At 42.1% G+C, this 19,446-nt stretch overlaps 1 protein-coding gene across 3 annotated transcripts in view; it reads left to right on the top strand.

The window, feature by feature from the left end:
• Window positions 1-19,446, top strand: part of DIAPH1 (diaphanous related formin 1) — a 93,713-nt gene that overhangs the window by 38,273 nt on the left and 35,994 nt on the right. For all 3 annotated transcript variants that reach the window (XM_059174874.1, XM_059174873.1, XM_059174871.1), the window contains 3 exons: window positions 750-929; window positions 1,669-2,421; window positions 3,259-3,373. In XM_059174874.1, coding sequence (XP_059030857.1) covers window positions 750-929; window positions 1,669-2,421; window positions 3,259-3,373 — 1,048 coding nt within the window. The remainder of the gene's footprint in view (window positions 1-749; window positions 930-1,668; window positions 2,422-3,258; window positions 3,374-19,446) is intronic.

Below are 19,446 nucleotides of genomic sequence, written 5' to 3'. Positions count from 1 at the left end.
GGCGGTGGGGGGAGGAGCATAGGGAGAGGAAGAGAATCTTAAGCAGACTCCATGCTGAGTGCTGAGCCTGACACAGGGCTCAGTCTCACAATTCTGAGATGCAATCAAGAGTCGGATGCTTGACTGACCGAGCCACCCAGGCGCCCTGTTTGTTTGTTTTTTAATTGAAATACAGTTGACACACAATGTTAGGTTAGTTGTAGGTGCACAACATAGTTATTTGACAAGTCTGTACATTATACCGTGCTCTGCACAAGTGTAACTGCCGTCTGTCACCACACAACACTCTTATGATATGGTTCACTATATTCCCTCTGCTGTACCTTTCATTCCTGTGACTTCATTTCTGGAAGCCTCTACCTTCCATTCCTTCACCCATTTTGCCCACCCCCACCCCCATTCCGTCTGGCAAACACCTCTTTTTTCTCTGTTTATCAGCTCATTTCTGCTTGTTTTTGTTCGTTCATTTGTTTTTTAAATTCCATGTATAAGCGAAATCGCACAATATTTGTCTTAGGTTGTTTTATGTTTGTTTTTAGAACTCCCAAATTAGAGAGACTGGAAATAATCTCTGGTTCCCTCTTCTTTAACCCTGATTTTGAATTCAAAATTATAGTGGCCTTTTTTCCCAGTCCTTTCCTGGGAAAGTGAGCTCTGTAAAGGATTGGGACAAAACAGTGAATTTTGGGGAATAACACTCTGCTTCTTCCTGGACAGTTTACTAGGACCCTAATTCCTTTCTCCTTTAGTTGGACTCAGAGTTAACAGCCCGACATGAGCTACAGGTAGAAATGAAAAAGATGGAAAGCGACTTTGAGCAGAAGCTCCAGGATCTTCAGGGAGAAAAGGATGTCTTGAATTCTGAAAAGCAGCAGATTGCCACAGAGAAACAGGACCTGGAAGCAGAGGTGTCTCAGCTCACAGGAGAGGTAATGTCTGAGCAGGGAAGGCAGAGTGACCTGTGTGCCGTCAGCAGCCTCATGATGGGCCTGTCTTGGAGCAGGAGTCAGTCATCTTACTCCTAGGGAAGGTTTAGTTACCAGTAGGTGATCTAGTTAGATGATGCATCTTTTAAAAATCATTTAAAAATCATCTTTAACAATAGGTGATTGCATCTTTTAAAAATCATTTACTGTAACACACAAGATAGAAAATTTGGAAAATAAATAATATAGAGAATAAAAGGAGTCATAGAACTACCCAGGAATAAAACTAAAAGTCATCTCATAAATTCAGGAGTAAAATCCCAAAAAACTAAAATATGTTTGCTAATTTTCCCTTAGTTAAACTATTTCTGGGCAGATTAATGCCCACACTCTTTGCAGTTACAGTTATTTAAATGATACATGATATCTGATAACTTGATCACTTATGTGCCTATCTCACCAGAATATTTGATTTACTTGAACTTTGCATTTTCTAATTAAAGGGAGAATTTAACATAAAGATTAAAGTTGCTTTTTGAATGCAAAGCATGCTGAACTAAGAACTTGAAGACCTGAATTCTAAATATCTATTTGACTTTGGATGAATCATTTCATCTGTCTGACTCCTTTCAGTGTCTTTATGCTTAAAAAGAGAACTCTGGATTAAGTAATTTTTAGGTCCTTTCCAACCCCAGTGGTCCCTGAAGTGGAGTGAAGAGTTCTTCCATTGATGTTCCTCTAGGTTGCCAAGCTGTCCAAGGAACTGGAAGATGCCAAGAAAGAAATGGCTTCTCTCTCTGCTGCAGTTACTGCTGTAGCCCCTCCTAGCAGTGCTACTGTTCCCCTTGCTCCTGGCACTATTACTCCACCCCCAGCCCCTCCTTTACCAAGAGAGCTTACCATACCTCCACCACCTCCTCTTCCTGGAGGTGATACCATTCCTCCTCCACCACCTCCCCCTCCTTTGCCTGGGCATGCTTATATCCCCCCGCCCCCTCCTTTGCCTGGAAGTGTTGGCTCCTCTGTACCACCTCTTTTGCCTGGGGAAGCTGGCATCCCCCCACCCCCTCCTTTGCCTGGGGGTGCTAGCATCCCCCCACCCCCTCCTTTGCCTGGGGGTGCTAGCATCCCCCCACCCCCTCCTTTGCCTGGGGCTACTGTCATCTCCCCACCTCCTCCTTTGGCTGGGAGTACTGGTATCCCCCAACCCCCTCCTTTGCCTGGGAGTGCTGGTATCCCCCCACCTCCTCCTCCCTTGCCTGGAGGAGCAGGAATGCCACCTCCCCCTCCACCTCTTCCTGGTGGTCCTGGAATCCCTCCACCCCCTCCAATTCCTGGAGGTCCTGGAATTCCTCCACCTCCACCTGGAATGGGTATGCCTCCACCTCCCCCTTTTGGATTTGGAGTTCCTGCAGCCCCAGTTCTGCCATTTGGATTGACCCCAAAGAAGCTTTATAAGCCAGAGGTGCAACTCCGAAGGCCAAACTGGTCCAAGGTGAGAATTTCTGTCCATTTTTTCTTCAATAGATCTTAAGAAACCAATTTAGTTTCCTGCTTTGTATTTTGTGCCCAGGTGGGCTTCCGTTTCTTATGGTTGGCAACTTTCTATCTTCAGGTTTCACTCTTGGCCTATGTTTACTCAGCACATACTAGGCATCTTCTGTGTGCCAGACATCACTTTGGAGAATTCTTTGAGCCTTTTACTCTGCTACAAAACCTAAACATATCCTTAAGTTAATGTTTTTGGCCTTTTCTTTGAGGATATGAGTGCCATGGTTATCCACAGTTTGATAATAGTCATTTCACCAGGCTGTAAGCTGCTGATAAAGGTGCTGATCTGAGAGCTGTGGATTGATGGATACGCTCTGCTATCTCTTCCCCGTAAATGAGCTATAGAAGACATGTGTTCATGGCACAGTATTATTTCCTCTCTGTGTTCGAGGCTCCTATGATTCTGCTTCAGCCTTCTGCTCCCAGAAACCAAATAAAAGGAGCTTAGGGGTTTACTTATAAAATGAACAAGTATGTCATAGTTAGCCAAATTGATGGGGAGAATATAATGTAGATGTGAAACACAGCCTCAGTACTTTTCAGTTTAGAGGATTTGAGGTTAGAAGGAGGATAAGCAGCATAAGTGAACCTAACTCTTGAATGAACTGGAAGCACTATGTCCTTCCATGTGGGGCACAGTTCTTCCGTGTCTCTAGTTGGTCACTCTAGTAAGACATTACTTAGAGCTACCACCCACCTCACCCGCATCTTGGTCAGTTTTCTAGGATGGAAAGTACAGGGCTCCACTTAGTAACACTTAACACCCTCCCCATATCCACAGTTTGTTGCTGAGGACCTGTCCCAGGACTGCTTCTGGACAAAGGTGAAAGAGGACCGCTTTGAGAACAATGAACTTTTCGCCAAACTTACTCTGACCTTTTCTGCCCAGACCAAGAGTGAGTACCTTCCTCTTTCATGCACAGGTCTAGTATAGGACTTTGAGTATCCTTTAAGTCAGTCTCCCATTCCTTCCCTTCCCTGGGTGAGGATTGAAGAGGTGTTTTTTCCCATTCAGAAGAAATTAAGATATTTTTGTATTATGGGGACACTGGGGTTGGGAAAGAAAACTTGTGTTTTCGTATTTTTCTTCCCCAATGTTTTTCACCTGTAAGTATTTTTTATCAGTATAACATGTTGGGGATATGAGATTAAGGTGACATAAAGCTCATTATGGGGCCCATTTTGATAATACTTTTGAACGGATTCTGGCACTATCTTTAAGGTACCATCCCAGGCCTACAAACGTAATTAATAAGGGTTGGGCCAGTCTTTAACAGGTTAGGTAATTAAGTGACTGTCTGCAATAACAACCATGTGTGATTCTTTTTCTTTTCTTCCATTTCTTTTCAATATCTGATGCTTTCATCTTCCTGGCCCTTTGTTCTTCCAGCTTCCAAAGGTAAGAATACAGAAGAGCCTTTTAATTGGGTATCTTGAACATTAGAGACAAGATGTAACAGATGTAAAGGAATTTCTCTTTAGAAAACTGAGATGAGATAAGTCAAAGCTGCCATGTAGTTGTTCTTTCTTCAGAAAGCGAGGGACTCCTTAAGTACTAATACCATCAACTTACATTACTGTTGTGTTTTATAGTCTTCCAAGTGCTACAACACATACTATTTCTTGGACCTGCCCAGAAATCTTAAGAAATAAGCAGGTTGTGTATTATCTCCATTCTGTAGGATGTTTGAAATGAATATATGTATCTTGTCCAAAGTCAAATGACCAGATCCAGTGATCTTGTCTTCTGGTCCATGGTTTTTTGCATAAATTCTTGCTTTTCTTTTTCACCTTCATATCTTCCCCTTTGTTCTAGAAGAACTGATCTGTTTTGCCCTCTTCTTTCTTCACTTCCTAATTCTTGTGGTTTTGTGCTGCCTTGTGACAGGGCACTTGTAGTTATTTCCCCTGAGAGACTCAGTGTTTGAATTTAATGACAGTTATATAGCCTAATAATTTTGTATTTCCACCTTACAGTTTATTTGTTTCTTTAGAGGTATATTTTGACCCTAGTGATGAAAATTAAGTGCAACTTTTGAGCATTTCCCCCTCTTCTCTCTGCCACCCCCACCTCACCCCCAGTAAATAAGCATTTAGTATTATTTTTTCCTTAAGTGAACTGATGGAACCAGCCTGCACTTTGTTCTTTGAAGGAGCCTAACACTGCTAGGTGCCCTTGGTGGCCCCTACCCGAGAGTATAAGATTGCTGGGCTCAGGTGTGACTTCTTGCCTTTCACTCAGGGCAAAGTGGCCTTGTACTCTAGAAGAGCTGTCATCCGCTGAACTAAAGTGCAGCCAAGGGGTTGACTTCTACCTGCTTAGTGAAAAATCCAGGGATAATGACTCTTTAGGCTATTCTAGTATATCAGCGAAGACTAGTTGGACAGAGAAACTCAAAATCAAATGATATCCTAATTTGTAAGTTCACAGAATCTACCCCTGCGTTGGCCTCTGGTATAAGTCCCTTTCTCACACATGTGCTCTGAGCACCACTGCACCTGTATGCTGGCTGGGCCCCTTTCCTCCCACCTCGGCCACCCCCTTCTTCTGTACATTTGTATTACTAGTGATTGTAGTGAGGTTTTCTGCACTTTCATGGTTTTCCTGGGCATTTTATTTTCACTGATAGTGTTTTAAAAATTGATAGTGTTTTAATTGATAGTGTTTTAAAAATACTCCAGCAACGGGCACCTGGGTGGCTCATTTGGTTAAGCAACTGCCTTCAGCTCAGTTCATGATCCTGGAGTCCTGGGATTGAGTCCTACATTGGGCTCCCAGCTCCACGGGGAGTCTGCTTTTCCCTCTGACCGTCTCTCTTTTCATGCTCTCTCTCACTGTCTCTCTCTCAAATAAATAAATAAAATCTTAAACAAAACAAAACCCCAGCAAGACCCTATCTTATCTTTTCTCATTTTCAGCCATGTAACCACATTTTTTTTTTAAGATTTTATTTATTTGACACACAGAGATTATAAGCCGACAGAGAGAGATTACAAGCCGTCAGAGAGGCAGGCAGAGAGAGAGAGAGGGAAGCAGGCTCCCTGCTGAGCAGAGAGTTCCATATGGAGCTCGATCCCAGGACCCTGGGATCATGACCTGAGCCGAAGGCAGCGGTTTAATCCACTGAGCCACCCAGGCGCCCTTGTAACCACATTTTTTTAATGCTCTTTCAACTTTCAGATTCTGCCCTAGACTACTTTCTTTTCATTGAAGGTTTTAACTTTCTACCAGCCTTGGCTCTTTTTTCCCCCCAAAAGTCATTCTTAGAAAATTTTATATCTTAATCTGGGAAAAAAAATGAATATGACTTGGTTGACTTAGTTTAATGGAGTATTGATTTTCAGATAGTAGTAATCCATGCTACTAGATTGCTGCTCTTGTGATGAAGGAAATTCCTAGCTAGTCTTTAAATGTCCTTAGCTTCTTGGGCACCTGGATGGCTCACTTGTTTAGGTGGCTGCCTTTGGCTTGGGTCATGATCCCGCAGTCCCAGCTAGGATCAAGTCCTGCATTCAGCTCTGCTCGGCAGGGTGTCTGCTTCTCCCTCTGACACCCGCCCTCCATGCGCGCGCGTGCTCTCTCTCTCATAAAATAAATAAAATTTTTTTTTTAAGTTAAAAAATATCTTTAGCTTCAGTTAGCACTTTCAGGTGTTAAATTGGCACTCTGTCTTAATTTCCTCGTTTTTCCATTAGGAAACACTAGGGGATATGTTCTCGAAAATTAAATCATGAGCAGTTTTCCAGACATTCTAAATCTTAATGATGTAATTTTCCTGTCAGATACAATCCTGAGTGTTTACTGTTTACCTGACTGAGTGACCCACAACACTCAGACACAACAGAACTTCCCTGCTGCTCGTCACCCTTGCTGTGTCTGTTATCATTCATTTCCCCCAAATAAGAACCACCTCCCCCTTTTAAAAATTCTTTCTTCTTTGGATTTTTAATGTTGTCTGATTTATTTTTTCCTTCTCTGTTTACCTGCTCTCTTTTCCTTTGCATTAGTCTGTAAATCTGTGATGCAAGAGGTATTAGAGTGTTGGGGTGTGTTGAACGTGTCTCTTGGGAACAAAATAGGTGCTTTAATACCATTTGCAGGGGCCTCAGCTAGCCGCCAGAAGTGCTGTAGGGACCCCATGCCATGTGTAGCTCCCACTGTGATTGTGCTGACTAATTTGCCTTTGCCTTTCCTGATACGATTTTGAATAACTTCTCTTGGTGCTCAGGCTGGCAAACTCGGTTTAGACTTCCCGGTAGTCCCCCTTGCTCACAACAACCCAGAAACACTTAGTAAAAAAAAGGCTTTGGTTTCTTATTTAAAGTTTTTCTCAGCAAAGGAAAATCAAGCTTTAGCACCTTCAGAGGTGAGTGCTTAGAGGACCCACATCTCCTCAGTATGAAAGCAAGGTTTCTTTTGCTTCTGGTACTTTAAACATGTCCAGTATAAAATTTCAGATCTTTATCCTTAATCCCATTTTTTAAAATAGGTAGCCAGTTTCAGTTTCCAGTCTCTTATTCATAGTCTGACTATTGATGATACAGTTAAATGATAGATGAATACTCATTACCACTCCATAAATATTCTGTCCTTCAGATAAGGAATTAGAGACACAGCTTGAATAATTTTCCTAGGCTATATCGTAAGTGCCAGAGACCAGATTCAGACCCCAGGGTGTGTGACTTCTGCTTCCCAGAAGCCTATGTCCTTGTCCTAAGAACTTCTGGAAGTTCAGATCCAGACAAAAGATGAAAGAAGGGGATTTGCTGGCTTTTGCCACCACTTCATTCATTCAGGCACTTCTCTTTAGTCCTTGAACTGGCAGGTGACTCTTAGTACAGAAAAGGAGCAACAGATTAGGGAAAGTAGGTGAAATGCTGGATATTTAGGGGTGAAGAAGAGGAAACATGTTCTGTTTCTAGTATATTCAACTGTAACAAAATGAATCCAATTGGAGAAATAAGGCCTGCTTATCTAGTCCAGTGAAAGCCCTGCTTAGATGATTTTAGGCCATTGATTACCAGATTTGATGAGGAAGTTATTTGTACATGAAGTTTTCATAATATTGCATTATTTCCTCTCTCACTTGATAAACACAGGTCACTGTTATTTGTCAGACATGGCTGTATCCCCCTTATATTTTACTGATAGCCAAAACTTCCTGTATACTCTAGGAATAGACATTAACAAGAACACCCGCCTCACTCTTTACACCTGCCTCCTGTGGTCAGGGATCTCCAGTCACTGCGTCATTATGGTTCAGGAAGACGTGAGCCTTTGTATTCAGAGAAGAAACCAGAGAGGCGAGCCAGTCTTCTATGTATACTACATTTTCTCAAACAAGATTAGTCTCTTGTTTTTGAACTCTTGACTTCCTATAAATCATAGATTTACTCTGTTTATTCTTTGTCAGGGAATATTATGAATTCAGAGCTGATAGGCAGTACTATAAAACTTTGAGTTCTTTGCACTTTCTTACCATCCTTATGGCGATCAGCAAAGAGTGTTTTATTGTAGTCTCTTTGTTGACTCTCTTGAATTCCTTGGGAACGTGTTCAGTAGTTAAACTTTTTTTTTTTTCCCTAACTTTTTCGGGGGAGCATTTTCATCACTGTGGTGACCGAGGTCATTATTTGTATGAATGAGATAACTAGTTTTTCATTCAGCTTTCTCTTTTATTCTCTTTTGTTGATGACATGATCCCATGAAAAATGGTATGTGTTGAAACTGTGGGAAGTGCTAACTGATGTCCTAAGTATAGTGGCAGTTTCCTGTTTAGGTTTATTCCTTTCTTCCAAAAACCTTTGGAGCTCCTGAGGTCCATAAGCTAGTTACTCTCAGTACGTGTGCATTGGTCAATATGTAGTGTTAGACCCCCTCCCTGTTAAAGTATGAGGTGCACTGTGGGAATTTTGAGCATCAGAACAGTTCTCCAGGTGGTTTTCAGCAGTAATTTAGAAAGAACTCTGGTAAAAAGGAAGATCTTGACCGGGAGCTAAGAATTTTATAAACAATAACTGTATTCTAGTTAGGATTTGACTCTTTGTCAAACCCAGTGCAGACTTCCCGATAGCCTGCAAGAGCCCAGGGTTTGTGCTCTTGTCCCACAAGTCACAACTGTTGGCAACAATAGTCTCTTGCTCTCCCAGAGCTTTGTTGGTTTAGACTTCAAGAACAGCCTGTGGTGAGGAAGTAATCCCTTCTCTCCCTTGAGATTGAAGGGTCTTTTTTTCTTTTCCCTGTAATCGTGTTCTTTTTCCTTTCTTTTTTTTTTAAGATTTTGTTTATTAATTTGACAGAGAAAGACATGGCGAGAGAGGGAACACAGCATGGGGAGTGGGAGAGGGAGAAGCAGGCTTCCTGCTGAGCAGGGAGCCTGATGTGGGACTCCATTCCAGGAGTCTAGGATCATGACCTGAACCTAACTAAGGCAGGTGCCCAGGCACCCCATCCCTGTGATCCTGTTCTGTCCACTAGGTGGCACTCCTTCAGTTGGATCTTTATCAGGAAGTGTCCAAGTGAATCTTTAGTTTCTGCAACTTGAACCCCTTGAAACAAAATTTTGTTAGAGCTCAACATACTCCACCTTATCAGTGAGTCTCTTCGCAGAAAGATGTCTGTTCTATCAGTTCCTTATTCCTCTCAAGTGTATAGAATAAGGACTTGTGCTATTTAAGTGAGTTTTTGTTGGGATTGTTGTCTTTCAATTACTAATATTCTTGGGTTCTGAGTAGGATCAGACTATTAGTGCAAAGTGTTTGGGAAGTTCCATTATATCAAATGGTACTTTCTTGTGATTTAAAAAAAATCTGGGGCATCTGGTTTCCTCAGTCATTTAAGCATCCAACTCTTGATTTCAGCTCAGGTCATGATCTCAGGGTTATGAGATCAAGCCCCATGTCAGACTCGGTGCCAAGCATAGAGCCTGCTTAAGATTCTCTCCCTTTGCCCCTCCCCCCCACCAATCTTCTGCTTGCACGAGTGTAGGTGTGCACTCTCTCTCTCTCTCTCTAAAAAAGAAAATAATAATAAAAGACCTGAATCTAGTTCTGTCACCTAGGGTTATGATGAGCCCTGCACATTTGGATTGTCCTCTCTCATCAGGAGCATAAAAAAATAAACTACCCCCTCTTACATACCTCTTTCTACTCCCAACCTTTCCATCACTATTTACCTTGAATTTCATTGTATCTAATACTAGCTTGTTTATCTTGGCTTAAATTACTTCCTATAGGGAGCCCCAGACTTCCAGGGCACCCTCACCTCCCATATTCGAATCGCAGGAAGGCTCTTTATATCTCCTGTTCAGTTTCCTCCTCTGAGTACCTGAAACCCATTCTTTGTGCTCTCTGGAATTCGTGTTCCATTACTAGAAAAAGCTCCTCTGACATCAGCTTCACCTTGGTGATCTAACAGAGACCTGGCTTTCCCTCAACACTGCTTTCCTTCTTGCCCCCGCATGTAGTGGGTTTTTCCTCCCATAAACCTCATCCCAGTGGACATGGACCCAGAGATGGTGTAGATGTCTTCTTTGTTGTTTATTGCCACTTTCAGATCATGCCACCATTTTCTTTGCCAGAACCCCATAATTTTGAATCTCATGACATCAACCAGTTCCTCTCTCAGCACCAGTCATCTACGAACATCCCAAGTTACTCCTTATTTCTTAGCCAGGTTGGCTGTTCCCACTCTTGGCGGTACTCCCTGGCCACTTCCATCTTAGCTCTTAGCAATTATACACAAACAGGTTGTGATCCTACCAATGTGCTGGCTTCACAGTTCCTTGAATTGTTCTTTTCCAGTGATCTTGTCCTCTACCTTACCCTACCCATTCAGCTACAGTCTTTCTCCAGTCTTAACTTAATGCCACCCATGTTCTAGCTTTTTACGTCTCTCTCTTTAGGACTGGGACTGCCACAGTCCTCTAGCCCCACTGGGACGTCCAGTCCATTTGTCCTACCCCCTTTCACTGTGTTTCTGCTCCTTGATGACTTCCCTCTCCTCCTCAGCTAAAATTCTGTGGCTAATCATTATAATAATGACTGTCTTTGATGTTTTCCCCTTCCATTACCTCTTTCTGATTTCATCATAGTTGATTGGCAAAACAAGTCTTGTGTCTCTCCACCCTGCACAGGTAGTACAAGTGAATGTGACTGAAAAAAAAAACAAACACCTGGTCCTCCTAGATAGACTTTGTCCCCTTGGCTTTCAGGAGAGCAGACGCTCTTACTTACTCTCCTGCCTCCCTGACTATTCATTCTTCTGGCTCCTGCCTGCTCAGTTTGCATTGTTGCATGCCCCCTTGGTCCTGCCAGGCAATTGAATATTAAATACTTTGAGTTCGTTCAACTTCCCATTCTCTTAAATGATTATTTCACTCTTTCTGTCTTCAGAGACCCAACACCCCCATTTTCATTCTCAGTTGAGCATGTTTTTCTTCCTGCTTCACTGAGAAAACTGAAGCCGTTGGAAGAGGCACTTCTGTAGACATATACCATTACTGTACCCATTCTCTGTCTTCCTCTCTGTTACCATGGTCCTGTCTAAAGCCAGTCCTGTACTTCATTTCAACAAATGCATAGAGTACACTAAAAAATTAAAAAATCTCCCTCTCCTTTGCTAGAGTGACCGTGGTTAACATACCTTTCACCTGCATGTGTTACTCTAATAAAGGAACGAATGAAATCCTTTTCTTTTGTAGCTCAGGTGGGGGAAATATGGGAAATTTTCATAGAAGTTTGCCAGAAATTTAAGGGGCAGGGAAACTGAAGATAAAATTACATAAATATGAGCATATACACATTTTTAATGTAATCTTGTTGATCCCCTCTGGTAGATACTGTTTTGCATTTCGCTTAATATGATTCAGCACCTCTTGATACCATTACACAGAGATGCATCTCATTATTTCTAATAGGTAGTTGTATTCTTTTTTTTTAAGATTTATTTATTTCAGAGAGAGAAAAAGTGAGCACAATTGGGATGCAGGGGAGGACAGAGGGAGATGGAGAGAAAATCTCAAGCAAACTCCCTGCCAAGTGCAGAGCCCCATGTGGGGCTTGATCCCAGGCCCCTGAGATCATGACCTGAGCTGAAATCAAGAATCAGTTGGTTAACTGACTGAACCACTTGCATGGATAGTTGTATTTTGTGAAATGCAATATAAATTTGTACAGCTGATCCATTAGTGAGAAATGACCAGTTTTAATATTATAAGTAGTACTGTAGGAAAAATCATATTTATCTGTGTGTTCTTGCATTTCTGCACAGTGAATTTTTTTTTTTTTTTTTAAGATTTTATTTGTTTGTCAGAGAGAGAGGGAGAGAGAGCGAGCACAGGCAGACAGAATGGCAGGCAGAGGCAGAGGGAGAAGCAGTCTCCCTGACGAGCAAGGAGCCCAAAGTGGGACTCGATCCCAGGACGCTGGGATCATGACCTGAGCCAAAGGCAGCCGCTTAGCCAACTGAGCCACCCAGGCGTCCCAGCACAGTGAATTCTTAAAAATAAAATTTGGGGGCACACACTGCTGGGTGTAGGATTGTACCTACACACCCAGCAGTGTGTGCCCCCAAATTTTATTTTTTTACCCTTCCATTAAAAATAAGAAACTACTTACTGTAACATCTGATAAGGGAAACTGATACCTCGTTTTAATCTGACCATTAACAAGATTGCACCAGAAATTTTCCTTCATATATTGACTCTTTGTTTCTTCATCTGTAAAATGAGACAGATAAACCTAAAGATATTTCGTAGTTTGAAACTTCTGGGCTTGTTTTGTTTTTTTCTTCTTTCTGCTTGCATAAGCTGTCTTTGGTGTTGCCTGCTCATCAACTGAAACTCCTTTGATTGTTTACTAAAAATGCTTGTAGTGTTTTCTTTGTTTTAATATGTGTTTCATTCTTTTTTGCTGCACTGAAGTCTGGCATTAGAAATTGCTGCTTGTTAAAGAGCTACACTGATGCAAAACTGTGAAACCTTTGCATGAAGGTTGCTGGTTTAGTTTCCACAGAAGACTTAATGGTGGAGATTTAGGGAGGGTGTCATCAGATAAAGATAATTAAACTTTAATTCTTTCTAAACTGTAGGAATTTGATACATCTGCAGTGTACAGTATGCACTTTCTCCTTTTCACCACCAGATGGCACATGGATCGCTTCTGTTTTGGATGTGTCATTGTTATGTCTGGGAGTGATGCAATCACGTTAGAGAGAGCCGACCTCTGTTGGTTTCAAATACCAACTGCGTGGTATGCTGCCCTCTATCAGTCAGGAAATTCATTTGGAGGACTGATCAGTTAATTACAACAGGAAGCTGTTAACTTGCTGTTTTACAAAAGGGTCCTCCCCCCTTACAGCTTTTATAGGAGCAACATTGTATTTTTTGGAGGGCACAGAGGCTGGAGAATATTTTCCTTTTTGTTTCAGTTTGGTGACTTTGTGAAAGCATAGCCTTCCTTTTAAAGTGCTAAAAGAGAAAATTGTTTTTTACCAGCTTGGTAGTTAGTTATGTACATATTTGTGACCCCATGATATACATATTCCTAATCCCATCTCTGTCTACCCTGAATAGTTACTTGAAGCACATAATACAACTTGCTGCTGATTATATACTCATAATTTCCCAGAGACTATATGCTGTATTTGTTTCCTTGACAGAATTCCTTGGCCTACTTTGGGGAGAGTTTGCTGGTGCAGAAAGGTTTTTACGGTCAACCTCTTTGTTAACTCCTAATTATCCCAAGATAAACCCAGTTTTAGAGCCTCTTTCTAGCTATTCGAACTTCAGTGTGTGCCTCTAGTACTCTTCTTGACACACATAGACTGAAGCTATATCTTTTAAACCTAAGGCATCATCCAGCATTATCTGCAGATTTCAGATTTGATATTTGATAAAGTGTCTTTTTACATGGTCTGAGGCTTCAGCCAAACAGTAAGGGTATCAGTATTGTGTAAACTTCTGTCATCTTGAAGTCAGTCTCTACACTTATATGTCTGTTTCTGTCAGTAATTCCCAACTAAAGTGTGTGTAAGGATTACATAAGGAGCTTGTTTGTTAAAGATACAAATTCTTGGGCTGTTCCTCCAGAGTCAAAGTTGCAGGGACTGTAGGAAGAGAAGTTTCTAATAAACACCTCAGGTAAGTTTGTGGTTGTAGTTTCAGTAACCTGGCTGGATCCATGGCTTACGTTTTTATTTAGTTTCCATTTTCCAGAAAAAGCTGCTCTGCTTTTTCTTATGATAATGTTTTGATGTCTTTCTGAGAATTGGATAAGTATTACCCTTGCTTTTATGGAAATCCTACAGATCAGTTAGTGGGCAAGCTGACATTTTCTGTGAACTGCTAACATTTTGGAGGCTCTACTTCAGGGGCACTTGTTTTTACAAAATTTTTCTCTTGCCATCTTCTCGGCCAGATCTCTCATTAGGCATCTTTGAAGGATGTTTTGAAGAGGTTCTCTGAGTCTGTGAAGTAGCTAGGAACCACTGAGAGACTGGGGAGGCTGGAGGACAGATGATGGGAGATCTCTTGGGTTGTATAACAAAGATGGAGTTGTGTCAGTTCAGGATGTCCAGACCAGGATGAAGGGGCTGCAGCTATGCAGATATAACTCTTGTTCTTGTTCCTATTCAGTTAGTCCCTCACCATGCAGAGTAGGAATCAGAGATGCATGGAGGAGGAGAAGTGGGATCTAGGAAATGGCAAGAGCAGAGGTGGGCTTTGGGATAAGCAGGAGAGTGAGTGACCCAGTGTTGTCAGGCTGCTACTTGGTGGAGCCCAAAGCAACTGCCTCAAGGGAACAGCACTGTTCTCAGCATCCCTTACATGCTTCAGAACTGTTGGATATGACTTACTTTTCTGCAAATATGGGACTAGTCTCCCTGCAAACATGAGATTAGAGACAGACCAGTTTTCAGAACATACTCAGCATATCTCCAACTGTGGGTAATTCATCTGAGGCTTTTTTGTTTTTGTTACTTGTTTTTCTGCATAGGTAATCTAGGTAGTTGAGAAGTCAAGATAAAGTATAAAGAACTCTCATTGCCACCCTAGTGTTAACCCATCTCAGCCCTCCCCTCCCTACCCTTAGATGTCATTGTTTTTCTTACTTTTTAAAAAATATGCAATTGTAAACAATTGCAATTGTTTTTTAAAAATGCAGTTGTAAACAAATACTGATCAAGATTCTTATCCTCCTTCCTTACCAAAAGATAATGTACTATCTGTATTTTTCTGCACCATCTATATCTTGGGGATTTTTCATATCAATACATAGAGATCTTCCTTATTTTAAAAAAAATCATAAATTTTCAATAAGCATGCATAGCTTTTCTAATGAAACTAGGATAAAACCAAATATATGGTAATGGAGCAATTTGTCCCTTTTTTGAAATGCTAGCTGCAACAACTTAGCATGCCTGTGTTTCCTGTTGTTCTCCCTGCAAACTCTGTTATGGAATAAATGATTAAACACAACAACTCTAAATGTATGGCAGTTCTGCCAGATGGAGCCTTCCAGCCATTGTGTTGTGGAGAAGAGACACTTGAAAAGTTCTGCCCTGGTCCCTTCCGGGCACCTGGCCTCCCTCTGGAGCATTATATTCCTGAGCAGGAGCAGAGGTTTATCTCACTAGCATAGGGGTGCTACTCCATAGAGGGTTATGGTCTTCAAAGGAGAGGGATGACCTACTTCATTCTTTTCTTACTTCCTTCTCAGTTTTTGTTCTGGAGATAATCGCTCTGGAACTTAGTACACTGTAACTGTTGTGTTTATAATTCTTGACTTCACAGCATTTGAAGTACACAGCATTTGAAGTGTACTTCAAATGCTGAGGATTGAGTGTTAGGCAGGAAAAGCAGGATACTATTATGTACAACCCTCATCATAACTGTGTTTTATAGAAAAAGTGCAGAAGTAAAAGATTGGAAGGGAATATATCAGAATACGCTTAACAGAGTTTGTTAGGGTGCTTGATTTCTTTTCCTTCAGTTTCTCTATACTGTTGCCATCTTTTTTTTTTTTTTTTTTTTTTTTTAGATTTTTATTTATTTATTTGACACACAGAGAGAGAGAGAGCCAGAGAGCACAAGTGAGGGAATGGCAGAGTGAGAGGGAGAAGCGGACTCCCCACTGAGCAGGGAGCCTTACCTGGGGCTCAATCCCAGTGCCCCTGGGATCATAATCTGAGCTGAAGGCAGACATCATCTTATTCTTTTAATGGGAAGAACAAAAGGGTTAAGAAGAAAGTTTGCCAGTGGCCAAGATGCTTTAAAAAGGGGCTTTTAGAAGCGCTTGGACCTAAGAAATGAATATTTACAAAGCAGAATGCAAATATCCAGTTCTACAAAGCAGGTGACAGTCTCTGTACTTGTCTTCTCGTGATGATTCTAGCCTGCCTGTCCTCGAAAAATCACATTCCAATTTAAAAAGCTATTTGTTCTTCTCTCGGCATCCTTGGATAAGGGAACCCCAGTTATATGAGAGAAGGGCTTTGGTAACCCCACATATGATGCAGGATGGGATGGAATCTTTTGCTCCTTGCTGATCCTATGGTAATCCCAACTCTGTTCTTAGAGTCTGTAATTGTTTCATTATCTATTAGATTAGAATATAAGGTCGTGTGTGTGTGTGTGTGTGTGTGTGTGTGTGTGTGCGCGTGTGTGTGTGTATGTTTAAATTTCCTCTTGGAAAGAAAAACTGCTGAAATCCTTGAAGGAAGACTGACCCCTTTTCCTCTTCTGCTTGCATTTTTCTTTTCAGCCACGGGGTGTGCGCAGTTGAGCTGTTTTGGCTCAGATTCCAGATTGTGAGGTCAGAGACTAGGGATTGGCGGAGAGTATCAGGTGACTTTCAGTTAACAGTGACGATGGTCTTGCCCTCCCCCCCACCCTTTCCCCACCCTTTCCTGGCTTCCACCTTAGGAACAAAGAAGGGAAAAAACCCAGCAGTATGACGAAGAAAACCAGCTGCTGCCATTGCAGACTCAGGCTGGGGGCTGGGTATTTATTCCATCTGTTCTCTTTGTTAGGCTCTTACCATATTACTTCCCCTCCCAAAACCCTGGCTAAATTGGAGGGTGTTTCTAGCATCCTTTGTTACTGAAAATAGCTTAAGAAATGTGCAGTTTACTCAGGATTTAGGTGAGACCCAGCAAAGATTAAAACTGCTCCAAATCCCTAGAAAAAGATGAAGGTATTTTTCTTTCTCAGTATGATTTAGGAATACGTATTTGATGTCAGATGCTCTCAGTGGTAGGAGGTCATAATCTGTTCTTTCCAGTTACTGGAACAGTGCTGCCCAATAGGTGGTATCTTCGTTTTATAACTGAGAAATTGAAAGTATGGAATTAATATGTACTTTGTTTATTAAGATCTCATAGCAAGTAAATACCATGTTAGAATTTAATCCCAGATCTGTTAGGTTCAGAATCTAGCCTTTAGGGGAAGGGAGTGGCACGGAGGCAGGAATTTCAGAAGTGCCTGCTTCTAGGAGCTGTTGCAGTACGGGGTCAGCACTCTTTGCATTTCCCCAGTGACCGGTCCTAATTTCTTTTTTTTTTTTTTTCTTTTAAAGATTTTATTTATTTATTTGATGGAGAGAAATCACAAGTACACTGAGAGGCAGGCAGAGAGAGAGAGAGAAGGAAGCAGGCTCCCTGCTGAGCAGAGAGCCCGATGCGGATCTGGATCCCAGGACCCTGAGATCATGACCTGAGCTGAAGGCAGCGGTTTAACCCACTGAGCCACCCAGCCCCCCCCCCCCCCCCCCCGGTCCTAATTTCTTTAACAAATAAATCTCCAGGGGATAAATGAGATGAGGAACATATAGGTTAAAAGAGAATTTTAAAATGTCAGCCAGTTGTAATGTGTGGATCTTAGTTAATATCTTTAAAGAAAAGCAAAAATTTTATACCAGGTGCCACGTTTGGATGCCTTTTCTCCTGTCCTCTGGCTTTAGTGTCCCCTGTCCCCTGTCTGTCCTTCCAGTCTACCTTCAACCACATCCCTGAGGCTGATCTCCTCCTGAGCACTCCTGTACTGAGTCACCTTCCTGGGTGTGCTGGGAAAGTGTCTGTGAGAAACTCACTGACTTCTTGTCTGAGTGATCAAATGTTTTGAGAAGCGCCCAGATTTCTAATACTGTTTTTCTGCCACCCTTTCAGACTCTATTTGTTCCCTTTTTCCTAACTCTTAGCACTTGGTTTTTGTGCTTTGGAATTCAGTCCAGCTTTGTTCTTGTCCTTCAGGTTTATCTGTCTCTGCCAGTTTGTTTCATCTCCTTGCACATCCATGGTGGCCTAGTTCTGGGGCCTTAGCAGATGGGTATTTGGTTTGGTCAGGAGGTCAGTGATAGGAATCTGGTTTTCTCTGCTATGGTGTATACCTACACATGGCTTCAAGGTGATGAATTTTTTCCTCATGTTATGTTATAGCTGTGGAGAATATAAAGTAGAAATCTTCCACCTAGGCATTTTCTTAAAGTAGCACATGGTAGGGCCCTCTTGCTTTGGCCTTTCCTCAGAATCCAAGAGCTCATGTAGAGCTTAATGGACATGGCTTGGTGTATGCTGGGAGGACTTGGTGATGCCCTAGCTATGTTACCTTCACAGGTTTGTTGTTATTTCCTGGGGGTCTTACTGATAAGTGTTCAAATCTTTTTTAGATAAACTAGGCAGATCTAAGACTCTTCCCCAAAAGCCATGTTTTATCAGAGGGAACTGTACTGGTCCAGAGTCCACTTTTTTTTTTTTTTAATTTCCTATTGTGGTTCTGTGCTCACATAGATTGTATGCCCTGCCTTTGTCTCTCTTCAAGGATGCTGGATAAGCTCGTGCTTTCGTGAGTCAGTGGAAGGTACCCATGACTTGGATCCACAGAGGTCTCAGCATGTTTCCACTTTCTTCACCTTTCTCATGTGTTTTTTCTTACTCAGAAAGTACTCTTACTCAAGGGAAGGATAGCATGAGATTATGGAGGGTGTTCCTTGTAGCATAGGGACAAATGCCTCAGGCTTCATCTCAGGCTGAGCAAGGAGTATGTGGGCCTGAGTCAGTGAGAATGAAGATTAGGTGGAGTGGAGTATAACGCAGTAGAACTCAGCCGAAATCTTTCAGCCCTACAGAATCTTAAAGTCCTGCAGGCTTTAAAAGTCAGTCTGTGTTCTCAACAGTATTTTCCCAAAGTCCTTTTTCCTAGCTCACTTACTCACTCCCACCTGCAGTTCTTAAGAACCTAGTTTCCAGGATGTTGGGCAACTCCCTTCTCCATTTCCTGTTTGTGGTCTTCATTGAGAGAAGCCTGTGACAGGAATTCCTAGGGAAGTGATGGCTGCAGCCGCGGGACTCCAGAGGGTCATTAGCTCATTACTGCAGTTAAGGAATACTCTGCTACATAGTGAGAACTCCCTTCCGTTCTGGGGGTCTGGAACTCAGTGGTCACGGGGACTTGGGCCGCTGACATTGTGCCTTGACTCTTTTATCTTCAGAGACTAGAAATTATCTTCCCTTCTTGTGCCTCAATCTGTTTAAATTTTAGAATTCAACATAATCAAGATTCAAGACAAAATTAGCTTGGACTCTCTAGGATGGATTCTTTAAACATACGCAAAATAATCAAAAAAGAAAAATAGGGTCTTTCTGTTGGACAGCAGGGGGTGCCCTTTCCCTTTGCTTTATTGCCTGGCACTCCCTACTGCATTCAGCCATTTTAGACAAATTGTTTTTGCTCTTAGCTAACTCCATTTTGTGTTTGTGACGCAGGAAAAAAAGAATTGGGCAAGGGAGGAGCCCGACTGGGGGAGGAGTGAGACAGGCCAAGGCGCAATCAGCAGACTCCGTTACTCAGCCCTTGTTCATCAGGGACTTACCTTGCTGCAGGCTGCCTGCATTCTGAGACAGATTCAGCAGGTCCCCGCCCTGTGAGCCAAGAACAGAGGGGTGCTGGCTACTGGACACCTAACTGTGACA

The sequence above is a fragment of the Mustela lutreola genome, chromosome 5 (assembly GCF_030435805.1).
Source record: "Mustela lutreola isolate mMusLut2 chromosome 5, mMusLut2.pri, whole genome shotgun sequence".
In the NCBI taxonomy this organism is placed as follows: Eukaryota; Metazoa; Chordata; class Mammalia; order Carnivora; family Mustelidae; genus Mustela; species Mustela lutreola.
The sequence above is the reverse complement of the archived record's forward strand: the minus strand, read 5'-3'. Positions and strand labels throughout refer to the sequence as shown.